At 45.6% G+C, this 24,001-nt stretch overlaps 9 protein-coding genes across 9 annotated transcripts; 5 read left to right on the forward strand and 4 right to left on the reverse strand.

The window, feature by feature from the left end:
• Positions 1–12: 12 nt before the first annotated feature.
• J7T55_001231 (uncharacterized protein) lies at positions 13–1,398 on the reverse strand (the record flags this gene model as incomplete). Its single annotated transcript, XM_053136081.1, has 1 exon — positions 13–1,398. One exon carries the CDS (start codon positions 1,396–1,398, stop codon positions 13–15), a length of 1,386 nt encoding a protein of 461 aa, XP_052986285.1.
• Positions 1,399–2,091: 693 nt separating this feature from the next.
• J7T55_001232 (uncharacterized protein) lies at positions 2,092–2,691 on the reverse strand (the record flags this gene model as incomplete). The annotated part of the gene is made up of 1 exon (XM_053136084.1): positions 2,092–2,691. One exon carries the CDS (start codon positions 2,689–2,691, stop codon positions 2,092–2,094), a length of 600 nt encoding a protein of 199 aa, XP_052986286.1.
• Positions 2,692–7,429: 4,738 nt separating this feature from the next.
• J7T55_001233 (Heterokaryon incompatibility protein 6) lies at positions 7,430–9,337 on the forward strand (the record flags this gene model as incomplete). The annotated part of the gene is made up of 1 exon (XM_053136085.1): positions 7,430–9,337. The coding sequence occupies one exon, from the start codon at positions 7,430–7,432 to the stop codon at positions 9,335–9,337; it is 1,908 nt and encodes a 635-aa protein (XP_052986287.1).
• Positions 9,338–9,352: 15 nt separating this feature from the next.
• Positions 9,353–10,811, reverse strand: J7T55_001234 (uncharacterized protein; the record flags this gene model as incomplete). Its single annotated transcript, XM_053136086.1, has 3 exons — positions 9,353–9,392; positions 9,553–10,310; positions 10,467–10,811. The coding sequence occupies 3 exons, from the start codon at positions 10,809–10,811 to the stop codon at positions 9,353–9,355; spliced, it is 1,143 nt and encodes a 380-aa protein (XP_052986288.1).
• A 722-nt stretch (positions 10,812–11,533) lies between these two features.
• J7T55_001235 (Heterokaryon incompatibility protein 6) lies at positions 11,534–13,858 on the reverse strand (the record flags this gene model as incomplete). Its single annotated transcript, XM_053136087.1, has 2 exons — positions 11,534–13,650; positions 13,711–13,858. 2 exons carry the CDS (start codon positions 13,856–13,858, stop codon positions 11,534–11,536), a joined length of 2,265 nt encoding a protein of 754 aa, XP_052986289.1.
• Positions 13,859–14,935: 1,077 nt separating this feature from the next.
• Positions 14,936–15,885, forward strand: J7T55_001236 (uncharacterized protein; the record flags this gene model as incomplete). Its single annotated transcript, XM_053136088.1, has 3 exons — positions 14,936–15,112; positions 15,212–15,580; positions 15,739–15,885. The coding sequence occupies 3 exons, from the start codon at positions 14,936–14,938 to the stop codon at positions 15,883–15,885; spliced, it is 693 nt and encodes a 230-aa protein (XP_052986290.1).
• A 2,007-nt stretch (positions 15,886–17,892) lies between these two features.
• On the forward strand, positions 17,893–19,035 carry J7T55_001237 (uncharacterized protein; the record flags this gene model as incomplete). The annotated part of the gene is made up of 1 exon (XM_053136089.1): positions 17,893–19,035. One exon carries the CDS (start codon positions 17,893–17,895, stop codon positions 19,033–19,035), a length of 1,143 nt encoding a protein of 380 aa, XP_052986291.1.
• Positions 19,036–20,038: 1,003 nt separating this feature from the next.
• J7T55_001238 (uncharacterized protein) lies at positions 20,039–21,339 on the forward strand (the record flags this gene model as incomplete). The annotated part of the gene is made up of 3 exons (XM_053136090.1): positions 20,039–20,623; positions 20,715–20,883; positions 21,173–21,339. The coding sequence occupies 3 exons, from the start codon at positions 20,039–20,041 to the stop codon at positions 21,337–21,339; spliced, it is 921 nt and encodes a 306-aa protein (XP_052986292.1).
• A 1,386-nt stretch (positions 21,340–22,725) lies between these two features.
• Positions 22,726–23,895, forward strand: J7T55_001239 (uncharacterized protein; the record flags this gene model as incomplete). The annotated part of the gene is made up of 2 exons (XM_053136091.1): positions 22,726–23,182; positions 23,273–23,895. The coding sequence occupies 2 exons, from the start codon at positions 22,726–22,728 to the stop codon at positions 23,893–23,895; spliced, it is 1,080 nt and encodes a 359-aa protein (XP_052986293.1).
• Between the last annotated feature and the right edge of the window lie 106 nt (positions 23,896–24,001).

The following is a 24,001-nucleotide window of genomic DNA, read 5'->3' on the forward strand; positions in this document are numbered from 1 at the left end:
CATCTCAGCGATCTATAGAGACTCGTTCTGCAGCAACATTGTCAAGCCCGTTCTTAGAGCCTCCAATGCCCCTTTGCTCGGTTCGCCTTCACCCAAAGAGTGGCATAGCTCCATGTAAAGAAGATCCTTATCGCTGCAAGGAACCTTGACAAGCCCGGCTATCTCCTGGACGATTTTCCTCAGGATCATACTCCTGTCCTTTTGGTTGCTAGCTGCGGTATGAAGGATCTCAGTTATGAGTGTAGCGCTTGTGTGATACGTTCGGCTATCTCCTTGGATCTTTTGCTCGCCCAAGGTATCTCGTATAGCGTTTTGATAGACCTTACGATAATGGGCCAGCGTCTGTGGAAAATACCCTCCCATTGCGGGATCCTCGAGAACTCCGTCAGACCCGTATTCGTACATACCTGGATCCCAGTCTCGAATCAACCAGCCGGGGTATCTAAGATTGCCTAAAGACCTGGGCCAGGCGCCGACGCCGTCCCAGTCGATAATGCCAACAAGGTCCCCCTGTGGCGAGACAAGGAAGTTCTGGAGGTCAAAATCCGGATGGGTGAGTTCAAAGGAGTGAGCATCGGCCGCGAAAAAGTCGTCTACGCAGACGACAAAGAACTGCAGGAGTCGTCTCTGGCCAAGAAGAAATTCCGACGAGTCAAGGTTCTGCCTGTCGAGTGCATTGGTATAAAACTCTCTGGCTGTCTTGTAAGGCCCGCTTGGGAAGTAGACAGGCATGTAGTCGGGATTGTCCTGCTCCAGGCGCTGGGCAAATGCGTCAATGTCCAGCTCACGGTGGCGACCAACACCAAGCGGTCGACCATCGCTAAACGTCAGGCGGCCGCCCTCTCTGAACGAGAACTGACTGAGCTGAACCATGGCTGACGCCACGTCCTTGAGAACGTGGGTCCGGCGGCGGTGGTAATCCTCTTCGGACATGCCCGGGCACTCGACAAACCAGAAGTCGTACAAGGAGATCCCGGGTATGAACGAAAGCCACATGTGCGGACAGCGGAGAGGGTTGTCGGCGGTTTTGCAGAACCCCAAGACGTCGGGGATGGGAATCGTGGTGTGCTCCCGGATGAGCTGCATCGTCCGGGCTTCTGATTCCAGCTCGTCGGCGCATAGGGTGTTCCAATGCCCAGGTGTCCCGTTGATAGGGATTTTAAGAAGCCATGCTATTCCTCGATCTCTAAATTCGACTGGGAATAGGATATTGAAGGACCCATGGAGTGGCGCTTCGACAACGGGTGGGCGCGCCAGACGGTCTCTGGGATGTTTGCTGTCCCAGATCTTGGTGGCCATTCCAGGAACCGAATCCAATCCAAGGACAGCAAGAACTGGAAGAAAGGACGCCAGCTCATCCTCTTCGGCGTCAGCGAGAGATGGGTTATTCTCGGGCATGTTGAAATACTGGTTGTGCGAGGCAGAAAGCGTGGAAGCTAGTTACTTATTCTCGATGAGGAAAGGCTGTGAGCGGAAATGCAGTGAAGAATCGAGTGGTGGAAATGTATACTTCTTTCTTTTTTCGTACCGTTGTTGAACAACAGCGAAACTAATCGATTCTTATAATGGCGTTCCAGACGTTGTCGCTCCTATTAGCGTGGAAGGATTGGACGAATGCAAGTCTAGCGAGCCCAACCCGCAGGCGCAGGTCAGGCCTGGTGGCGGATCCGCTGATGACCCATATAATAAAGCCAGCCCCATCTGAGTTACGTTACTCAATTAATTCGACCTAACCACCACGTCAACTATCACCACTGTAGCCACCTACATCTATACTTATCGAAGTGCTGTATCTATTCCAGAGCTGTTTGGTTATCTGTCCAGCCATCTGGCCAAGTTATGATAGCCCACGTACAATCGAGGTTGGTCTCCGTGTACTAAGACGAGAGAGGTGGACTTTGCCCTACAGGATCAAGTACAGTTTATGGTCTGGACTTTTGAGAGCGCTGACTTCAGCTCCCCCCCCCCTGCCTAAGTTCCCTACTCGCTTTCGTCTCCATCTATGGAAGCTCCCCGACCGGGTTATGAAGAAGAAGGAAAAACCCCTCTCCACTACTGTTCTCAGTCCACCCAGCTCCGGAGCTGGGAATCTCACTCCCGGTGGCCAGTACGCTCCGAGGGTGAGAAGCCCGGATAAAGCTCTTCCAAATTGTCTTCAACGCGGATTCCGTCGTCATAGCATGGCGGGTTCATGTCGTCAGTGAAGTACGGACGCGGGCCCTCGTCGACCTCCTGTATCCACGCAATCTCGCGGGCAACCCTCGCATCCAGGGGCGGCTTCCTGTCCACCTGGTACCTGTCGTCGTCTCCTAGCTTGGCAACCGCGTGGATGGGCCGCGCGGCCGTCTCGTCTATCTCCCTGCGGAACGCGGGCGTGCAGCAGTCGAGAAACACGTCGAAACAAACGAGCATGCGGTCGCGGCGGCGGAGCTGTGTGGCGTACAGCTGTGCCTGCGCGCTGGCAGCCTTGCAGGTGTTTGTGGGTGGTGATGATGAGCCTGAGGGTGTGGCCGTTGCGTGGCCAAGCTGGCCAACGAGAGCAGCGGTGAACTCGTCGGCCAGATTCCTAGCCAGGGCAAACGCCGTCGACGAGTGCCGGGACGCGGGCTGGTACTTGACATCGGCAAGGCATCGTATCGTGCCGTCCGCCTTCAAAGCAGCCAAAGTTGCAGGCAAAACGTTTAGTTGCATCTTGGTTTTCTATTTATTCTGCGCGAGTTGGGTAAGTATGGAGGTGAATTCCACCAATGCAGGGTTGGGCTAGCCGTCCCAGGATATTTAAACACATAACCCCTGCACCCCGCCAAGCATATTTTTGTCTACCTAATAAGCACATTAATATACTCAACATTCGTATTTTGTAATGTCAGAACAGCAACGCGGGCGAGACATAAACGGGCTTCTAAGTATTTTAAGATTAAGGAATCAAGTTGGTAGCAGGCAGTGTGGGGCTGTGCAGAGTGCTTTCAATTCAAGCTTGTTAGCTTTATTTAAGGTGCTTGTTAGCTAAGTACTTAGCCTATCTACGCTGCCACTTGTTAGTTCCATTGCCGCTCTCTGGGGCCCAACATCTTCCTGCAGGAGCGCTTAGAGCCCGAGGTTAGGCATCTAACTTGGTTTAAACCAGTTAACTCAGGCCAGGCCATTAGCAATTAGTTCTCATGCCAGTCTTATTCCCATTATAATTAAGGTTAAAGACCTTACAAGCTGCAAAGAATACAAGGTACTTAGCAGCGTAGATTACCTAGCTACTATTAAATCAAAACCTTATAAGTGGCAAGTAGGCGCATAATATACAAAGGCTTAGACTTATACTTAAGTAATTATATTAGCTGAAATACCTAGCGCAATAGCCGGTAGTTGCAGTCCTTTGCGTTTTGTTGCAAGAGCTAAAACGGCTTAGGCACTAAAGATTAGGAGCAGATTTATTGGAAAAGCAGGTTAAATAGGTAAATAGGTATTTTTAGAAGTTGGCGGATATAGCATATAGCTAGTAGGAAGGCGAACTAAGGCGCTGTAGTTATAATAAACTCGTCAAAGGCTTAAACTATTTAATTAAGACAAGATAAACTGGGTATAAAGGCATCCATTTACCTTCCATCACTAATTCTAATACTACCCCAAACCACACAGTACACTCAACAAATACAACTCCCTTCCATCTATTCTCTAGCCTTCCTACAGTACTATTAAACCTAACCGCTATATATAACTTTCACATTAGGGAATGCCCGGATTGCAGTTGCAAGACTAAGCGGTACACCGTCCGTTGCCAATCCAGACGCTAAAGCCAGTATCACCCAAACCAACCACCCCATATATAAGGTAATAGGAATTAGCAGCGCCTTATTTCCCATAACACTAAACAGTGCCAATACTGCGCATCCAACTCAGAAGCTGATAGCTCAACTTCATCTTATAAAACAGTACATGCCAACCTACATCCTATAATGGTTTTTAAGAGGCTATAGCTACTGGAAAATATCTCATGCTTGAATTAGCCATTATACGCTAACAGCTATTTTCTTAAAACTAACTAAAGTATAAGCACTTCAAGCATTACATTACTTATTTAGTTAATTTACATTGATAGCAAGGGTTTAAAAAAAGCTAAACATAAGTATTAACGCTTATTATAAAAAGCTTTTTTATAAGTAATAAACTAGTAATTTAAATTAGTTCAAACTACTTTATAGCAACTTAATTTATATATTTATATATATACTTACTTTTATATTAAAAAATATATTTATTATTTTACTTTTTGAAAATACTAATTATTATTTTACATTAATAAAGAAATTAAAAGAATATAAATAAATAATATATTTACTTATTTTTAAACGCTTAACTTTATATTACGTAATTTTCTATTTAAATATAAAGCATACTAGCTAAAACAGTTCCTATATCGTTATAGTATAAAAGCTTAATTTAGCTATAAAAATATATTAATTTCTGTTAAAGTTTACTTAGTAAAAAGAAAGGTAAGAACAGCATCACTGTACGCACGCCCTAAAAGCTATTTATAGTATAGTAGTAAGCTAATAAAATAAGCTTATTAATAAAAGCTTTATAAGTTTTAGCTAGTATTTAGCTATATATTCTTATACTAGCTTTATATAATAATAAGTGTTTTTATTTAAATAAATATTAAATATTTTAATTAAAAATAAATATTAAGATTATTATTATAAAATATATTATTATATATATTATTTATATTTTTTAAACTTTTTTATTAAATTAAAATAATAATAAACTTTTTAATAAATAAAATAATATATATATTATAATATAAAATATAAATATATTAATTAAAATATATTTTAAATATTAATTTAAATTTTATAAAAATTAATAAAATAATATTAATATTTTAAAATTAGTTTTATTTAATTATTTTTAAAATATTTTTTTAATAAATATTATATACATTAATATTTAAATTTTAAATTTTAAAATATATATATTAAAAAATAATTAATTTTTATTATTTTATTAATATAATAATAATTAAAAGTATTAATATTTAAATAAAATTATAATAATATTAAATTATATTTTTAATTATAAAAAAAGCTTATTATATTTATTAAATTATTATAATATTTTATAAATTTTTTTATAAAATTTAATTATTTTAATAAAAAAACTTTAAATTAAATATTAAATTTTATATTATTAATAAAATATTAAAATATTTATATATTTTATAATATTATTAATATTTTTTAATAATTTTATATATATATATTTATAATATTTCTTTTATATATTATAATTATAATAAAAATATAATTAATTATATTATTAATTAATAAAATTTAATTATTTATATATAATATAATAATTTAATTTTTTATAAATTATAATTATTTATTATTAATTAAAATTAATTATAAATATATAAAAATATATATTTAATAAAAAGTTTAATTAAATTAAATAATAAATTTTATATATTTTTAATATTTAAATTATAAATTTTAATAAATAAAAAGATTTAATAATTTTATTTTAAAATATATAATAAAAATAATATTAATAATTTATATTTATAATTTATATTTTTAATATATAATAAAATTTAATTTTTAAAATAAAATAATTAAATTTTAATTATATTTAAATTTATTAAAATTTAAATATAAAAATAAATAAAATTATAAAATTAAAATTAATAATTTTTATTTTAAATTATTATTTTTAAATATTTTATAAAAATAAATATTTAAATTTTTTAAAATTTATAATATTTTATTAATATTAATAAGTTTTTTTTAAATTTTTAAAATCTTTATAAAATAAAAATTAAATATAAATAATATTTTTAATTATTATTAATAATATTAATATTATTTTTAAATATATTAAAATAATAGTATATATAATATATATTAAATAAATTAGCTTTATTAATAATATTTATTAATTAATATTAATTAATTATTAATTATAATTTAATTTATTTATAGCTAAATATATATAAGTTATAGCTTTTAATTATAATTTTAATATATTTAGCTATAAATAAATTAAATTATAATTAATAATTAGCTAATATTAATTAATAAATATTATTAATAAAGTTAGTTTATTTAATATATATTATATATATTATTATTTTAATAATATAATAAATAATATTATTTAAAAAATAAAATAAATTTTAAAAAGTTTTATATTATTATATTTTAATATATTTAATTTTTTAAATATAAAAAAATTATTTTTATTATATTTTATATAAATATATTTAAATTATTATATAATTATATTAAATATAATTTCTTAATTATTTTTATATTAATTTTAAATATTATAATTAAATTAATAAAATTAAATATTTTATTAATTATATAAAATTTAAAATATATTTTTATTTATTTTATTTTTTAATATTAATTATTTTATTTATAATTATAATTTTTAAAATAATATATTTAAAATTAAAAAGTTTTAAAAATTATATTTAAATTTAAATAAATTTTATATACTTTACTTTATATATTTTAATATTTTATTTTTTATAAAATTTAGTTATATTTACTTTATTATATTTATTTTATTATTTATATATAAATAAATTATATATATAATAATTAATATAGTTAAGCTTTTTATAGCTAATTAAGCTTTAAATAAAGTTTATTAATTTTATATTTATTTAAATAATATTATACTATTACTAAAGCTTAACTGTTTTGATGTAAAGCTATAGCTGTACGCCTTACATTACATGATGGATATGCATCTTCTTGCATGTCATTGGGGCACGGGCGGCGGTTAACGCACATCTGCTGCATGCGGCAGATCTCATCCACATCCCCTACGTTACATGGCGGGAGACGATAGGCTCAAATACCTGCATCATAATGTCAGCTGCACATCTCTGGGGCTGTGGTGCATGTGTCTTACATACAATTGTGGCTGAATCAGCTGTAGGCACATTGACGAGAGGCCTCCATCACTTTGTATAATTAGACTGCATGCCCCTTTTCTATATGTTACACACTGAAATCGCCCCTTCTCTCCTTGGTAGTTGGCTGGGGGCTTTTTTCACGTGCCTGAGGACTATTTTACTCCAAGTCTATCTTCAACACTGGATGCCACATGTGTTACCAAGTCCTAGAGCTCTTCAGTGCTTGTCGCTGCCTTTACTACCAGCATCCCCTGGATAGGTGCCCAAGATACGGCACAAGGGGCCATGGAATTACACAGCGAACGATCTTAGTCGACTATGCATGTGTGGACCACGTTCAGGCTCCAGCGGCAGTCTCATTTCTATTCTCATATTTCACAAGAGCGCTGAATACGTGTTGATTGTAAGTTGAATGACGACCATGATGATTAGTCTCTATTCATCAAACTTGGTACTAAGAAGCCCAAAGACTTTTTATTCGATCTAAATTCACCGAAGCCCATGATGCCGGACTCAAGTGCAGCTTGGGTAAGACGGCTGGACAAAGACGACGAAGTGTTAGGACTCGACCGCCCACAGTTGGTTTACAAGGGATTATCCACCAGCAAAAACGAGTTCCGCCTGTTGCAGATTGAGCCGGCTGAAAACTCCGGCGACCCAATAATTGGTAGACTCTTCAAGGCATCGCTTGATCATTTTCCACCATACGACGCGGTGTCATATCGGTGGGAACGAACGAAGAAGTCTCACACTATCATCATCAACGGAACCAAATTTCCAGTGATGGAAAATGTGTTCTGCTTCTTGTCGGAGTTTCGACAGCAATCATTTCCGGCCTCTCCCACCTTCTGGATCGACAGCGTCTGCATCAACCAAGATTCCACGTGGGATCGAAACAACCAAGTGCAATTGATGGGAAAAGTTTACTCGAAAGCCAGCGCCGTCAGAGTATGGATCGGAACAGATTCTGACAATGCAGAAGCGGCGTTCAATCTGATTCATCGATGTGGACGAGCCGACGGTGTGCCGGACAAGGATATTGTAGCAAATGTTGTGCGCAACGAAGTCGGCACAAAGGCGATCACAAAATTACTCCAACGAGAGTATTGGAATCGTATGTGGGTTTTCCAAGAGATAGTCTTGGCCAGCAGGGCAGTCGTCCACTGTGGAACACTACAAGCCCCATGGTCGAATTTCAGATGGCTTGACAACGTCTCGTCGAAACATACACTGTGGCTCGAACACCAAATTAAATACCAATGGATCTTCGAGTTTCGTAAGGCCATGTTCAGAATTGCCCATTTTTGTATCACTGTGGACCAGGCCACCCATATCAACAACGTCCTGCACCCAACAAGGCATCTACAATGCCAAGATCCCAGAGACAAGCTATTCGCATTACTAGGTGTTTGCAAAGCTTTGGATTGGATTGTGAATCCTGATTACTCTGCTTCAGTGCGGGATGTGTTCACCGCCTTTGCGCAAAGCCAGATGATAGAAGATGGTAACCTGTCTGCGGTGCTTACAGCTGGGCAATGGAGCCCACTGAATGGGGGCGACATCAAGCTTCCCTCATGGGTCCCTGATCTTCGCGGCATGGGCGGCGTTGATATTCGCTATTTGGCAGGCAGTTACGTGGATGCTTTTGACGCTGATGGGAGCGCTCCCACGCAGCATGGGTTCACTCTCAAGCAGGATGATTTCCTCGAGCAGGACGGGAACAACATCGTCAATGTTAACGCAATACTCTTCGATACCATCCAAACCTGCAGGCCACTCCATGGAATCGCCCAGTCAGACCCTGATCGCAAAGAATTGATCATGACTGTCTGCTCGTTGACCGATGACGGCATGTTCTCAATGCTGAGGCTTCGAGAACTTTTCGAAGGTCTCACATTCGCCGACAAGACCACCCTGGTCTATAAACGTTCTACAGAGTGGCGCATTCAAGAGAGAACGAGGAGGCTGGCGCTTGGCTTTTACCAAGACCTTTGCGAGCTTTTTGGTCCCAGTCCCATCTTTGTTAGCCTTCTAGAGTCTTTCGAACAAATTACTTCGGCTCTTGGTCTCTATAAATCGGTACCGGAAATGGTCCGAGGCTGTGGCCTGGAGCAGATGTGTCTGAACAAGATGGAGTATCTAAGCAGAGCAGCAGAAACGACCGATCGTCAGTCGACAGCTATTTTCACCACTATTGGAGGGCGCTTAGGAATCGGGCCTCGCTGCGTGCAACAAGAAGATCTTGTTGCTATTGTGCGAGGTTGCCGAGTACCGTTGGCTCTGCGGCAACACATGGCTTATTACAGGCTGGTCGGCCCAGCTTACGTTTCAGGAATAATGCAGGGTGAAGCTCTGGGTTCTTATGACGAGCATGGCAATCATAGGAGCTTTGAGGCAATACAGCTTGTGTAGGCGCTTAGCATTTCACTACCAGCGTGCGAACTCAGGTGTTGAGTATGTGTCGTGCCTTGATTTGAATTCAGTCGATGCTGTTATTTCGAACCTAGCAAATCGTCGGCTCTGCACTGACATGTGAAATGACGCATTATAAGAAAACGGCCGGGTACTCAAAAGTTCTCGCGGTCAGGATAGAGCACGAAGCTTCAGCACCACCAGACATATCCAACCTTTCACAGAGTCCGGCGTTTCTGTTTTCCCTCCACGTTTTTGAGAGAAATTCCTCGCTTCTTTTCAGTATGTCTGTTCTCCATGTCTCATGATTCTTGCGCAGCCTACTCGCTATCAATCTCCTGTGGGTTCCTACAGTAGCGCCCAGACCTGCCACAACGAGCGGCCAACACATCACCCCGTTCGCTGGGGAGGATGGGGATAGCTCCTCAAGGCTCGAGACGAACTCTTGAATTAAATTTTGGATCTCTGGAGACTGGTGCGCAAGCTGAGGGTTCAACGTCCTCTTCACGTAGAGGAGACAGCCAAGCCGATACAAATTGAAGATCAAATCCGCGTCATCACTTGCTGCAGTGTGAAGTTCTTTCGGTGAAAACGGATGCGGCTGGGAAAGCTGTGTTTCGATGGTCCGCAGCTCGGAGGCAGCAGCCGTGCTAGAAGCAGCAGCAGACCTTACATCATCGGCTAGCATGGACACGCGAAGGATGTAGAAAAACACCTCCCGGCTTCGTCCGAGTAGGATACCTTGATACTGACAGCCTGTGAGGAAGGGCGAGTTGAAAATCTGTAGAGCTAGATTGAGCTGCAGGTTGTGTCCATGTGAAAATGCTGTCAGGGTGAAAATGTAGCAGAATATCTCGAAAATCAGGCCTCGTAGACCGGGATCTTGTGCCATTACGAAACTGCGACTGTGACACAGGGCTGCGGCAGCGTTAATGTGAGGTAGAATCCTCTCACTATTAGTGAAATTGACGGCCTGCTGAGAGCGTTAGGTTACTGCATACATCCGAAGTTTTGGCTTGCAATATATTACCTCGTGTACGCAGAGTAGAATTACAGCTAAGAGTACCTCATCCCCGGATCGGCAGTCTGCTATGTCGGCCTGTAAATGTCTCGAATGCGTGGTTCTTACCGCCGCATTATGGGCCCCGGCCCCTACAGAGCCGCTTGGTGCACGCTCACTGTCCAACACAGAGCGGATGCCCTCTAAGGCCTGGCCGTAGAAGCCACAAGACAGATTGGCCATGTCAGAGCTTGCCAGGTGGTACTTGCTCAGATCCCCTGCTGCCAATGCCAGGACGCAGTTGAGCACCAAACGGCTCCGTGCTGCCACTGGCATGATGAGACGCTGACAGGCAGCCCTCCTCTTGGTGCCGCCAATCGTTAGCCACAACGGACTGGCGTCGCGGAAGTGGGACAACAGTGCCTGGACAACGGGGGTGGTCGCGGCCGTGAAAACGGTGGTGAGAGGACGCATCTCATGAGGCAAGGCAAAGTCTTTATTGTATCGAGTCTGCCGGCGAGGAAGTTGCTTACGCGGCGCCTCAGCGCCTCGCCAGTTACACGGCAGGTTTCTTTCTAGACAGGCAGTACAGCACGGATGGCGCTCGTCGCATTTCCTCTTGCGATGACGACATTGTTGACAGCCATTTTTCGAACGACGAGGTATGTCGGACCCGTTCATGTCCCGCTAGCAAACACGATGTTGTTGTCTCTGAATGGTCCCTTCCGTCTGTCCTTGAGATGGGACCGTATTCCGCTGAATGGAGCCGAGCCGGAGTGATAATAACGCAAGGTGAAAAGATCACCGTGCAGGGCATAGGTGTCTAGTTTGTGCGGGATCGGCAGTCTGCAGAGCGCCTTGGCGTTGCATAAACTACTCGTGGGTCTGCCCGCGTTGACCCCCTACAAGCATAATAGGCGCCAAATCCCCGCCATAGTCAAAACCTTTATTCAACCGCATGATATTTGTATTACCAGCATTTCACAATAGCCTATAATTTCTTCATAGTACCTATCAGTTCATAATTATTGAATACTTTCAGGAAGCCAATGCGCTTTAGACTGATGCGTATGTTGTGGTTAAGCAGCATTTCGATCCAAGGAAAGCAAGACAGACATATGCTTCATAATAAATCCGGAGGCGAAAGAGAAAGAGAGTCCGCCCTACAACGATAATACATGAGACGTTCCGAAACTCTAGACTAGAGAAAACACCTCTTCCTTCTCTTCTCCGGCTTCCAAGCGACTCATCGCATGGCCGTCCATGAAGCCCTCCAAATAACACTCCCCGATAAATTCATAGTCATTGCCACCGGTTCCTTGTTGCTCTACCTTCCTCAGCAAATAAGGGACCGCGCCTCCATACAGGATCACAACAACATCGCCAACCCTGGCATAATGGGGACATAACCCCTCGCCCTCTAAGCCACGTGCGTCCCGGGTCTTAAAAAAACAATCACTCAGACACGTAAAATTGGCTCCTCGTTCCCCACGCCGGACGTGTCGCACAAGATGGTCGAGATAGCTGTCCATCCGATCCTTGACACTTCTGTCTCTTGGTCGATGGTCCTCGCGCTCCCATAGCCACTGCATCGACATGCCCTGAGGATCGAATAGTTGGGCAAAGATGTCGTGCATCGCCGAAGGGCCGCGAATCATTCCATGCGTGTCTACAGCTGGGTAGGCTCCAATACTCTCGATAGTGCAAATACGGAACCCCGCCAAGCGAAGCACCGAGCTTCCGCTCCGCGTATCTGCCAACAGCCTCGAGTCTGGAACCGACGACCCGCTCGCGCTAAAGAGACTGCTCTCGCCCAGCGCGAGAGTCGACCGTGCCCTGCTCGCAGCACCGCCGTACCAGAAACACCAAGTCGGATGGCCGAGCTTGGATAGATCCACGTCGGGGCCGGACGACATTTTCTGCCACCCCCTATCATGCAGGGTGTGAACGGCAGACAGGATGCGCAGGCTCTGGTGCTCGGCAATCCACCACCGCGTGAAGTCCACAAACACCTCCGTCACGCTCTTGCGGTAATTAGGGCGCACCGCCAGGGGTAGATTTTCGGTATCCCCGGTCTCTGAGCCAAACTGCAGCATAGCGAAAATTTTGTCCCTTGGGTCGGTAGCATCCAAGTCGTGTGCTGCGACAAGGACATCTATGATTTTGAGGTCGGACGAGCGGACAACTTGTGCCGTCTCTCCGCCGACAAGAGGGAAGAGCCGCGAGAAGACAGAGGGCATGAGGCTGTAGCGAAAGAGATCTGTTGCATGTTTGCCCCGCATAATGCAGTCAGCCAACCGCACTATCACGGGCCAGGGAACGATATCGTTGCCGCACTGTGCCCAGGCGGATTTCGCATTGGCGACTTCCTGGAGCACCCATGTCCGACGGAAGTAGGGAAAGTCACATCGACGCCAACGGTCGACGAACGGGAGCATGCCATCTCTCCCGATGGCCATGGAATCGTGGGTGGTGTCAATAGCAGCCTTCGAATCGCCGTCCTGATCATACGTGGCCGCAATTGCCTTGATATGGTTGAAACACCATTTGCTGTCCTCAGTGGACGGGCCAAGCCAGACATTGACCTGCTCGGCGAGAGTGTAAATGGATTTCATAAGCGAGACTTGGTGCGACCGCTCTTCGACGTCGAGCTGATTTATGCAAAGAGCGTCAGCCCAAAGAGTTCTGGACGGACCAGACACTGGGCGGAGGCGTCGCAGAGCATCGTAAAGTGTGGATGTGACGGTGACTGTGAGCTCGCCGGCGTAAGGCGTCTGCACGACCAGGGATCGAGTATCGGTCAAATCCCCCCAACAATAGGAGAGGGCCTCGTACTTTGCTCGATCGAGATTATCGAGTGAAATCGTTGCGAGCGCCACTTTTATGGCATCATCGAATCCTCCCGAAAAGATCTCCACCACGCGAATCTCTCTTTGATCTCGTCTCAGAGGCCGGTAAAGCTGTATAGAGGGCGTGGCTGACTCTACAAGGGCCGGCAAGGGGTCTGTGAGCAGCTCGCCGACAGCCTTGATCTCAGCGTGGTGCACGTAATTCATCCAGGCGGGAAATTCTGAGCGAGCCAGGAGCTGGATAGTATCTCCGCCCCGAACGGAGGCCAGCCAATCTCCCTTGTGTGGGGAGTCGAGGCGCCACACGTTTTCATGTCTCTTAGGGTCCAGAGATGCATTCACATTGTGCTGGAACCGTTGCGTCGGGACCCTTTCGTGATACGAAGGCGAGATAACTGTCAGCTCGAAGTAGGAGTTTGACCCCTCGTACGTGCCACCCAGGGTAGCTTCGGTGTCGCTGAAGCCTGATGGTACTAATTAGTTAAGAGATCGCTGGGAGTTCTGGGACGTCGCTATGCAAGCACCTTGATCATGGGATACCGTGATGATGGTCATCTGTGTCAGGCTCTTTACTTCGGGCGGGATCCTAAGTTCCAGGTACGGGCGTCCTGGACACTGCCTTGACACTGCCACCAGCTGTGACCTCTTTGTCTCGGCTGCCCACGATAGCATGGCTACGGATTCGATGAGAATTTTTGATGAGTTCTTAAGAGACCAAGGAGGTTCAGCAATCTGGCTATTCCGACACAGCCATTATCCATGGGCATGTTGACCCCATTTCGAAGGATTGTTTGAGGCACAGGGTGACTGTTCTAGCCCATCATGATGTTGCAAGCCGTAGACACCCCAGCTGCAGGCTGCAGCTGACGTCAGCCGAACTGCAGCTGAATGATGGCCTCAAGAGGGCTTCTTCTCAATCAGTCTTGATGTCATGGTTGAACTACATCTTTCTCGGAGGGTTATGATTTGTTCAGATGTAATTCTGGAGTACTGAATTGCGTTTCTATTTCCTACTGATCCTGAAAGAAAGGGGCATCCAAGCTCTTTTTGCACAATGTGTATAATATCTGTATTATAGATGACAGTTCGAATATTTCATATGATTTGAATATTCTATTAGAATTTGTGTTCAACTTCAATATATCTGTGATATAGGAATCCGAAGCAAGCAATTGCCATGGTTTTGAAAAATATTTTACGGAAATGAATTTGGCGCCCATCACGCCAGTAGGGGTCCTACGAGGGCAGACCCACGGCTGTGACGAGTAATCGACGATACAGATCCACCGGTGACTGGGGATAGCCCTCGCGGCTCTAACGAAGATTCCTGGCGTCTGCCGCACCTTGGCGTCGGCACGTTAAAGCTGAAAAGGGTAAGGTGCTTTTCAACAACGAAGTCTCATTGGCGAATATTTGAATGCTTGATTCAGACCAAGTCATCTTTGGAGACCAAGTGCATGAGTTAACAACACAGCACGGACTAGTCGCCTTTTTGTGCTCCTCAAACGGGTAGATACAGATCTGGGAACGGCTGTAGGATCCCTGTCCTCCCAGCAAGTTTCAAAGTATTTAAACATCAAAGAACAGCCACATATGCTTCAATGGCAGTTGATGGCTCATGACTCCCATCCGCTCTCGACTGCCTTCACTTGCCGCACCGTGAACCTGCTTCTCAGTGCAGTACTCCCCGTCGTGTTGCCTCTCGCATGTACCTGAGTCATAGGCACCGATCCGGCGCGCATTATAACCATGTTGCTCAACATCAATGAAGATGAGAACCTCACTCGCATGGAACGAGGCGAGCTGTACTACGCTTTCTCTCCTAGACTTGTAGCCGGTCGTCGGCGATGCGGTCAGGCTGTTGGGCGGCTCAACAGGGCGGAGGATCCGAGTCGCCGGCAAATCGCAGAACTTTGGAAGGAGCAAGTGCAATGCCCTTGTGTACCACACACAGCCTCTATGCATGAGGAAAGCAAATGAGGGCACAAGCTGACACAACGCAACAGTATAACGAATAGCCAACAGCCTCTGCCTCCTGTGGCTCCCACCGAAGAGGAAGAAGACGCCATTCTACATGAGTATCCCTGGATAGAACGACCCATCTTCATTGACTATGGAACGAATATCAAAGTGGGGAGCAACGTCTTCATTAACTACAACTGCTCCTTCATCGACACCTGCACCGTGTCGATTGGTTCGCGCACCCTTATTGGCCCCAACGTCTCCTTCTATAGCGGCACTCATCCCCTCGAACCAGACCTGCGAAATGGCACCAACGGACCGGAGCTCGGTGCTCCTATCACGATCGGCCAGGATTGCTGGCTAGCTGGACATGTTATCATCCTCCCAGGCGTGACTGTGGGCGATGGATGCACCATTGGGGCCGGAAGTGTGGTAACCAAGGTAGCTCTGGCCATTTCCCTTTGTATATTTGGTTGCCCTGTTATTACTTCTATTTTTCCTCCTACACTGCGCTTGAGATTCGGCAGCAGTGATGAGAGTGACGCGTTCATTCGATAACTGAGAGTTACTAACCGAGTTACGGGGGCCAGGATATCCCGCCGTACCACGTCGCAGCAGGTAACCCTGCCAGGATTCTCCGCAAGATTGAGCGCAATTCCAAAGCAAAGATGGAGTCAGTGGAGGGTCTGAAGAAGCCAGTGGCGGAAGCAGCACACAACACCCAGGGAACGAAATAATTATTCAGGATGTAGAAACATCATGAGTTGTGAAGGCGCTTTAGCTTTAATCATAGCTGGTAACACCAATTTTATGCTGATTACACTTGATCTATACTCCTCTGTAGTGGCTTGATCAGATTTTCTCTATGCTCTTTGCGTCATTATTGATCAATCTTCATCGTATGATGATAACGTAATACGGCTCTTCATGCGTATAGTCACCTTGTTGTGGACGGAACGGTCAATTCCATCACAAGGAGGGCTTGGAAGACTGCTCTCAATGCTGAACAGTCTTCTTTGGTGGTCAAATATAATATAGAAGCTACTCGTTCACGAAGCTTCTCCTCAGATCGACCACCCGGCGTACAGGTGTCAAGCACAGCCTCCATCACATCCTCTTCCAACAATGCCGCTGGAGTCAAGTATATAGCGTGAGGCTCCGGAGACAAGACGCAAGAGCTTGAACTGCTAATGGGGCCGCACTAGCTACAGCATAAGTCCCTCAAAGCAGGGTTATTAAGCGGAGTGAACAGCGGCACGAGCCTTGCGAGGGGCTCTCTTTGCGAGCAGTTTATCACCCATATGAGCAGTACTCCCCCGACCAGAAGTGGCATGATATATTTTGCCAGTTTATTTTGGCCATAGACTTATGGATAATATGCACTCGTCTCCAATTCCTCCCTGAAATGCTTTTTCTCTGCTGAGCTGATGACATGCATTGTCGGCCCTTTGGCCGATCAATTGTACGGTCTCTCAAATTTGTTTTCTTACTAGCCCATAGATCTGCGGTGGATATCTTGCGGACTTTTGGATGAGTATTCTGAGCTTTGTGCAGTGTCATCACTGGGTTGCAGAGTGTCTCGTTTGCTTTTCATTCCACTTGCATGTCTCTTTTGGTACACGCTGCTGACCCTGGCTATCATGAACCGGCCCACCAACTGTCCGCGTTCGGTCACTACGAGCTCGACTTTATGCTGTAATACAAAGAGATTACGGACCTGGCACTGCGTATTACCAAGGCATAAGTTCCGGAATGCATATCTACGGCGGCTAAATAACTTCACTGCTGACGATGGCTTGTGCCTGTCTCTGCCTTGTGCCCTGCCCGCAGGACCGCACCAGACAGGCGGGCCAGAACAGGACGGCAGAGCAGGGTGGGATGACATGCATGAAAGATCGCCCTGACACCCTTCCTGTACCGGCTGATGGTACAGCGTGCCAGGTTTCCAAAAGTATGCCTGTCTGAAAGAATATGATTGGCCCTGTTAGTTGTTGAGTATTCTCCCTCGAAAATTGCTACTAAAGGTACATTTTGAGAAAACAGTGGAACTCCCCCAAATTTATTGGAGATCTGCAACTGCACAGTCAAATCACATAGGAGAGCTACCTCCTCCCAAAATGATAAAGTCTGCAGTATATGTATTTGCAGGCATACTTCTGCAATCCTAGCACCCTGTACCTGCGGCCCGTCCTCGTGTTGATTGTCGCACGGCGAGAAAGGGGCACATCAATCCGGCTCGGCCTGCGGTACCGCATTCGACAGTGTTACTGCTTACTGGTCGGTGCTACCCACAGCCATCCACAAGTGCGGGTCCATATACCATCGAATTATCATTGTTATTTGTTGGTCAACCAATGGGCTCTTCATCGCAGTGCTTCCAACTTGTCGTCCCTGCAGGGCAGCATGCCCGACTAAGGGGCTTAGAGGTCGATTTACCAGTTGCATTGCACCCCGGAAACGCGGTTGGGATTTGCGGATGGGTTTCTTGGAAATAGTTGGCGCGAGACCCAGTGTTTATCATGCAGCAGTCCAGGTTAGCGTCATATGGACGCTGGCTGTGGAAAATGTCGATCACGATACCCGGCGTGCATGTGTCCTGCCCTCAGGACTAGCGGCCGCGGGCTGTCTATATATCTCTTCCTACTGCCAAATACGGCGTAAAAAATGTCAGATCGCTACGGTATTCGCCTCCACGTCTCTTTGAATATTAAACATAATTACGGTGGATCACTGCAGCTACCAGGATGATGCTCAACGTGTTGTTCGTGCTGGCAGTGGCTGGCCTCGCACAGTCAAAGGAAATAATTCACCCACGAAGCTCGAATGATACTTCAACCTCAGTGTCAAATGGGACCTGGACAGGCGTCACTCCGGAGCTCACGTCGGCCGCCATAGATGCCATGAACACGGCATGGTACAACGAAACCGACGGCCGTTGGAACTCGACAACAGCGTGGTGGCTGACCGGCAACGCACTCCAAGCAGTCTGCGACTACACTTATGCAACAAAGGACACGCAGTACCTCTCTCAGCTGGAGCATACGGTCCAGGAACAATCCGGGCCCTTGCCCTGGTGGCCAGAGGGCGGCGGTTATTTCCGCGCAGACTCGACAGACGACACAGGGTGGTGGGCGCTGGCCATGGTGCGGCTGTTCGACATCACCGGGAACAGCACGTACCTCGATATTGCAGAGACCGACGAGGCGTACATCTACACCTACTGGAACGCGAGCACCTGCGGGGGAGGGGTGATATGGGATATCCCGGACCTGAGCTACAAGAACGCCATCAGCAACGAGTTGTACATCAAGCTGGCCGCGTCCCTGCACAACCGCATTCCTGGGGACACGAAATACCTCGACCGAGCTGTGGAGGGCTGGAATTGGTTCAACCACTCGGGGATGATCAACTCGGCGCACCTCGTCAATGACGGCCTGGCACAAGAGTCCAACGGCACGTGTGTCAACAACGGCGACACGACGTGGACTTACAACCAGGGCGTGATACTCGGCGCTCTTTCGGAGCTGTACATTGCCACCGGCGAGGAGTCCTACCTGGACGCTGCGAGCAGCATCGCGGATGCGACCATATCCAGCTCGCTCCTGTCCCCCGGCGGTATCCTGAAAGAGCCATGCGAGACCACGGGAGGTTGCGACAACAACCAGCAGGCGTTCAAGGGCATATTCACTCGCAATCTCGCGGAGCTGAATGTGCAGGTACAAGATCGGCCGTATGACGAGTATCTTTCCAACAACGCCAAGTCTGTTTGTACTTCGGACCGCAACTCCCTGGATCTGTTCGGGCTTTCGTGGGATGGGCCTTACACACCCGCAAGCGTCGGCACGCAGTCCTCCGTAATCAGTCTCTTTGTCGCGAATTTATGGTAATAAGTTGGTTTCTCAATAGCAGCTATAGTGACTGGAAGTCTCATGGGGTTGTTATAACACTCAAAGTTGTTTCTTCGTACTTCAAAGGACGAGGTGCTTAATCAATAGCGAAATAGAAGTTGCCGTTAACAAGCATTATTCATATTTTACAAGGATGCGCTATAGTTAGACGAGATTATTGTGGCAATCGCCTTGGTTTCGGCTTCATAGACAGACACCTGGGCTCGCTGCATGGATTTGGAAAGAAATATTCCCTTTTACAATCGCATTTTCGCATCAAGCGTGTTATAGCATGTCGTATGAGGGAAAACCACAGAATCTGAAGCTACAAGCTTTCAAACAGTCTTAGTCTCATAGTTTCCTTCTCAAAATCACCACCACCGTCAAAGTTCTTTATAGATACCATGATCTCTCAAAAGCTTTGATCTAATACGCGGATTCACAAGCCTAGACCCTGACACTCGCCTTGGAAGAAACAGAAGCAGCAAACGGCAGTTCCCGCGCTGACAGCCACTAGTTTTCTCACGGATGGGGAATGGGAACCGAGTTGCCAAGCGACGGGGGTGGGGGACGCAATCTAACATCATTAAAAGGAAACAACTACCCACATCGACGCGTACCACAGTAAGCATCACCAGCCAATTCTCAGGACATTTGTCCGAGGTGTCATGTTTCAGAGCACCGTACCTGCTGATCCAAACCCAGACCTCGCTTGGTTACTTTGAGTGAAGTAGCGGCAGCCCCGCTAACAAATCCATCATCGGGATCAAGTATTCTACCCCAACTCCCTTTCATTTCGAATAGACATGTATGAAGTACTTGATACGAATAGCACCTGGGAAGTAAGACGTTGAAGAAATGTGGCAAAGTACGAGCCTTGACAGGAAGCCCCTCATTTGTCGAGTTGCTTTGAATAATTATTTAGATGGTATGCAATTTCCCACGAGACTTACCAACCTATCCGTACACCATTCAACCGCGTTCGAATTTTGGTACCGCAAATATGAAGTCGTCAAACTCCGCGTTTCTTCTATCAATGGCGCTTGGCCAATTTGCTGCCAGCAGGGCTGTTGGCAAACGAGCAATTTCTTCGGCCGTGAGCGGCACACCCATGGGTTTCGCATCTGCAGTGACCGGCGGTGGCGCTGCTGACCCAGTGTACCCGACTACTATCGACGAGCTAAAGACCTACCTCACTTCCGATGATCCTCAAGTCATCGTAATATCCGGCAGTTTTGACTTCTCAGGCTCAGAGGGCACGTCCTCCTACGATGCTTGCGACTCATATTCTTGCAGCCCATCTGACGGTGGACAAGCGCTGCTCAACACCCTTGATGGCTGTGGCTCTACATCGACTTATAGCGTCTCAATCGATACCGCCGCTTACCAAGGCATCAATGTCGCCTCAGACAAGACTCTAGTTGGCAAAGACAATGCGACGCTGAACGGAAAAGGATTGCGCTTTGTTGATGCTTCCAACATCATAATTCAAAATATTGAAATCACGAATTTGAACCCTGAATATGTTTGGGGTGGAGATGCTCTCACCTTCTCTGGTACTCAAAATGTTTGGATCGATCACGTTACGGTCAGTTGTCTAATTTTTCTTCGACGCATGATGTTTTATTCTGTGTGCCGCAACAGTCACCGTGATGCTAATCAGCTTTGTTAACCGACAGACTTCGAATCTGGGCCGTCAACACTACTCCTTTGGACAGGATGCTAGCAGTGGAATCGCCATCTCTAACAGCTTTCTTAATGGCGAAACTGCCCACTCTGCTACGTGCGACGGTCACACCTACTGGGCATTGGAGCTTGTTGGTTCTGACGATCAGATCACATTTTACAGTGAGTTGTAGTTTTCTGCGATCATCTATATCATTGTCTGACTAGTGACTAATAGAAAACTACGTCTATAAAACGTCTGGCCGCACACCAGCATTATCTGGTACCACACTTTTCCATGCCATCAACAACGTCTGGTCCTCTAATACCGGTCATCTCATTGAAGGCGGCGAAGAAAAAGGCATGGGTCTTTATGAGGGCAACTATTTCGAAAATATTCCAACCGTTGTGGCATCGGGCTGGGCTGGTCTATTGTTTACGTCTGAACCGTCTGACGTCTCGCAATGTTCAGCGTATTTGGGCCGTGACTGTGTGTCCAACGAGCTGTCTTCTTCAGGAGACTTCAGTTATGATGACACGTCCTTCCTTTCCGAGTTCCAAGGCCAGTCCATTCCTGAAGCTGAATCAGCCTCGTCTATACAAAGCACAGTTCCGGCGCAGGCAGGAAACACGTTGTAAATATGCTGTTTATTTGTACATAAGTCTAGCTATTGTATATATACCAATGAATGCTTGAAGTATTGGTCAAATTCGAAAATGTCCTTGTGCAATAGGAGTGCATCTCAAGTCAGGGTAAGCTGGTGGCCAACGAAATAGGCAGAGGACCACGAGATCAATTTGATGTGGCTGGATCAGCATGGTAAGTGCGATTCGCATGCACAGGAAATGATCAATGATGCTTGCACTGTGATAATATGACACTGAATGTGAAGACTAAGGCGAGGCAGCCCTTTCCAGTATGCACTCCTCCACTGTACCGAAATTTGCCCAGCCACCATTGTCCCTCCCTGTGCACACATGTAGAACTTGCTGCACTTGTAGAAGCTTGGAAGCCCAAGCGAGAGTTGTAACCCGTCCTCTTTCCGTCTCGTTGTTCGGCAGAATGGAACGAACTCGTCCGACGTAGTAATGTTGACCGACTTAGTCGACGGAAATTAATGGTAGTCACATTTTGGTGCCACTTTCAACGATTCTGTCACAATCAGTGATCCTGTCGTGGTCGAGTGTTGGAAGTTGTGACTTGAGATATATGCGGTCAAGGCTCAATACGAGCAGTAACGGGTGAAAAGAGATGTCATAGGAGTTTCGCAGCTTCAGTTCACGGAAAGCCAAGTCGGAGTTAAAAAGCGGGTGCGGGTGCAGCGCTGGCTTTGTTGGGATGTCCCTGTTGCGACTTATCACAGTATTAACGACTTGGTCACGGTTGATCAGGCTGTGACTTTAGAGATGCACGGTACTGGAACCAATATCTAGCTAGGTAAAGATTTATCACGTCTAAGGGCAAACTTTCCCAACGCTGCTCAAGCTTGGCTGAGGAGTCAGTCATCCTCAAAAATGGATGTGCATTGCTCATGATTTCGGGTCATACGCGTGTATACAATTCCGTGAAGGGATCGGGTATACGACGGAAATCAACATATTCGGCACATGTTGTCCCGTTGTGGCCTCCCCCGCATGATTTGAATTCTCAAATTCTTCTGCAATTCAACGAGCCACTTGGTTATCGCTCCACTTCGAGTAACGCAGGTTGCAAGGCGCAGTTCAGCATCAATGGCACTTGGCCTTATTAGGATCGGAGCTGGAAGGGCATGGGGATTGGAGGAAAAACACGTACAAACCTTGTCTTCATATCCAATCTAAACGGGTACGACGCTACCGCATTCGTGGTCGGTACATGAGTGGTCGAGTCCCGCGAAACCCCTGACGACAAAACACCGTATTGATACTCCTGCTCTGGGGTACATAAGGCGTTGAGACCGCCAAGCTCTTGTCCCGTGGCTTCCAAGAGATCGGATGAGCTTATCTTCAGCCTCAATACCCCGGTTTTCACGCGGAACATTCAACATGCTACTGTTCGTTCCAGTCCTTTTGGGATTCGCGTCTCCCGCGTCTTCCTTGGCCTTTCCTGGAGCTGTTGGCTTCGGTGCAGTCTCGACCGGTGGATCAGGTGGAACAACTTGCCATGTCACCAACCTCAATGATTCCGGCTCTGGCTCTTTCCGTGACTGCGTGAGTGCGTCTAACCGGATAGTTGTCTTTGATGTCAGCGGGTACATCACGCTCAGTTCTGCCGTCTCCCTCTCGAGTCAACTCACCATTGATGGATCGACGGCTCCTAGTCCTGGAATCGGGATTATGGCTGGCGAAGTGTCAGGCAGCGGAAAGAACAACATCATCATCACCAATATGCGGTTCCGACAAGGCAGCCTGGACTCAGATACAGGCAAGAGCGCTGTAAATTTCGGCAAGGCGTCGAACATTATCATGGATCATTGTTCATTTGCGTACGGCCAGTGGGACAGTAAGTCGAATTGAAGACCAGCATTGATCTATTCGAAAATGAGAGCACATGTCTCTCCGCGGAGCATTCACTGACTTCTTGTGTACAAAGCCATCGATGCTGTCGGAGTAGTCAACCTGACAGTGTCGAATTCAATCATTGCTTTCCCCATCGGACAACAATTCGGAGCTCACATCGAAACTGGACCTTCTACTTTCTTCGGCAACCTGTGGGTGAGCGCTCATAATCGCCAACCACTTTCCAAGGACGATACGCAATACATCAACAATGTTGTCTACAACTATCAGGCCGCATATACCGCGGCAAACACAGGTGGAAGCTTTTCCCACGATGTGATCAACAACTACTTCATCGCTGGTCCGAGCACGACCAGTGCTGGCAATCGATACTACCAAATGAATGCCAACCAGGCGGTCTACGCTACTGGCAATTACGGAGATGCCAGCCTGGATGGAGTGCTCAATGGTGCGCAAGAGAACAAGGTCGGGGATGCGGTGGTCCTCACATCTCCCTGGGCTTCATCTTCCACTAGCATGGTAAAGTGGACGGCTGCTGACGCTGTGACTAATGTTTTGGCATCGGCGGGAGCAACGCCGCGAGACGAGGTTGATGCGCTGGCCGTGAGCCAAGTTAAGTCTTATGGGACGGCTGGAAAGATCTATGGAGATCAAAAAGACACAGGCTTGTCCAATGGGGGTTATGGAACTCTCTGAGGGAGTGATCTGCTGCGAGGAGTTTCGACGTAAAGTTGCATTACGCATGAGCATAAACGCTACCCGCCCAGACTACAACTGAAGTGATGTCTGTGTTGACTTGCCA

The sequence above is a fragment of the Diaporthe amygdali genome (genome assembly GCF_026229845.1).
Source record: "Diaporthe amygdali strain CAA958 chromosome Unknown NODE_64_length_129016_cov_63_110044, whole genome shotgun sequence".
NCBI lineage: Eukaryota > Fungi > Ascomycota > Sordariomycetes > Diaporthales > Diaporthaceae > Diaporthe > Diaporthe amygdali.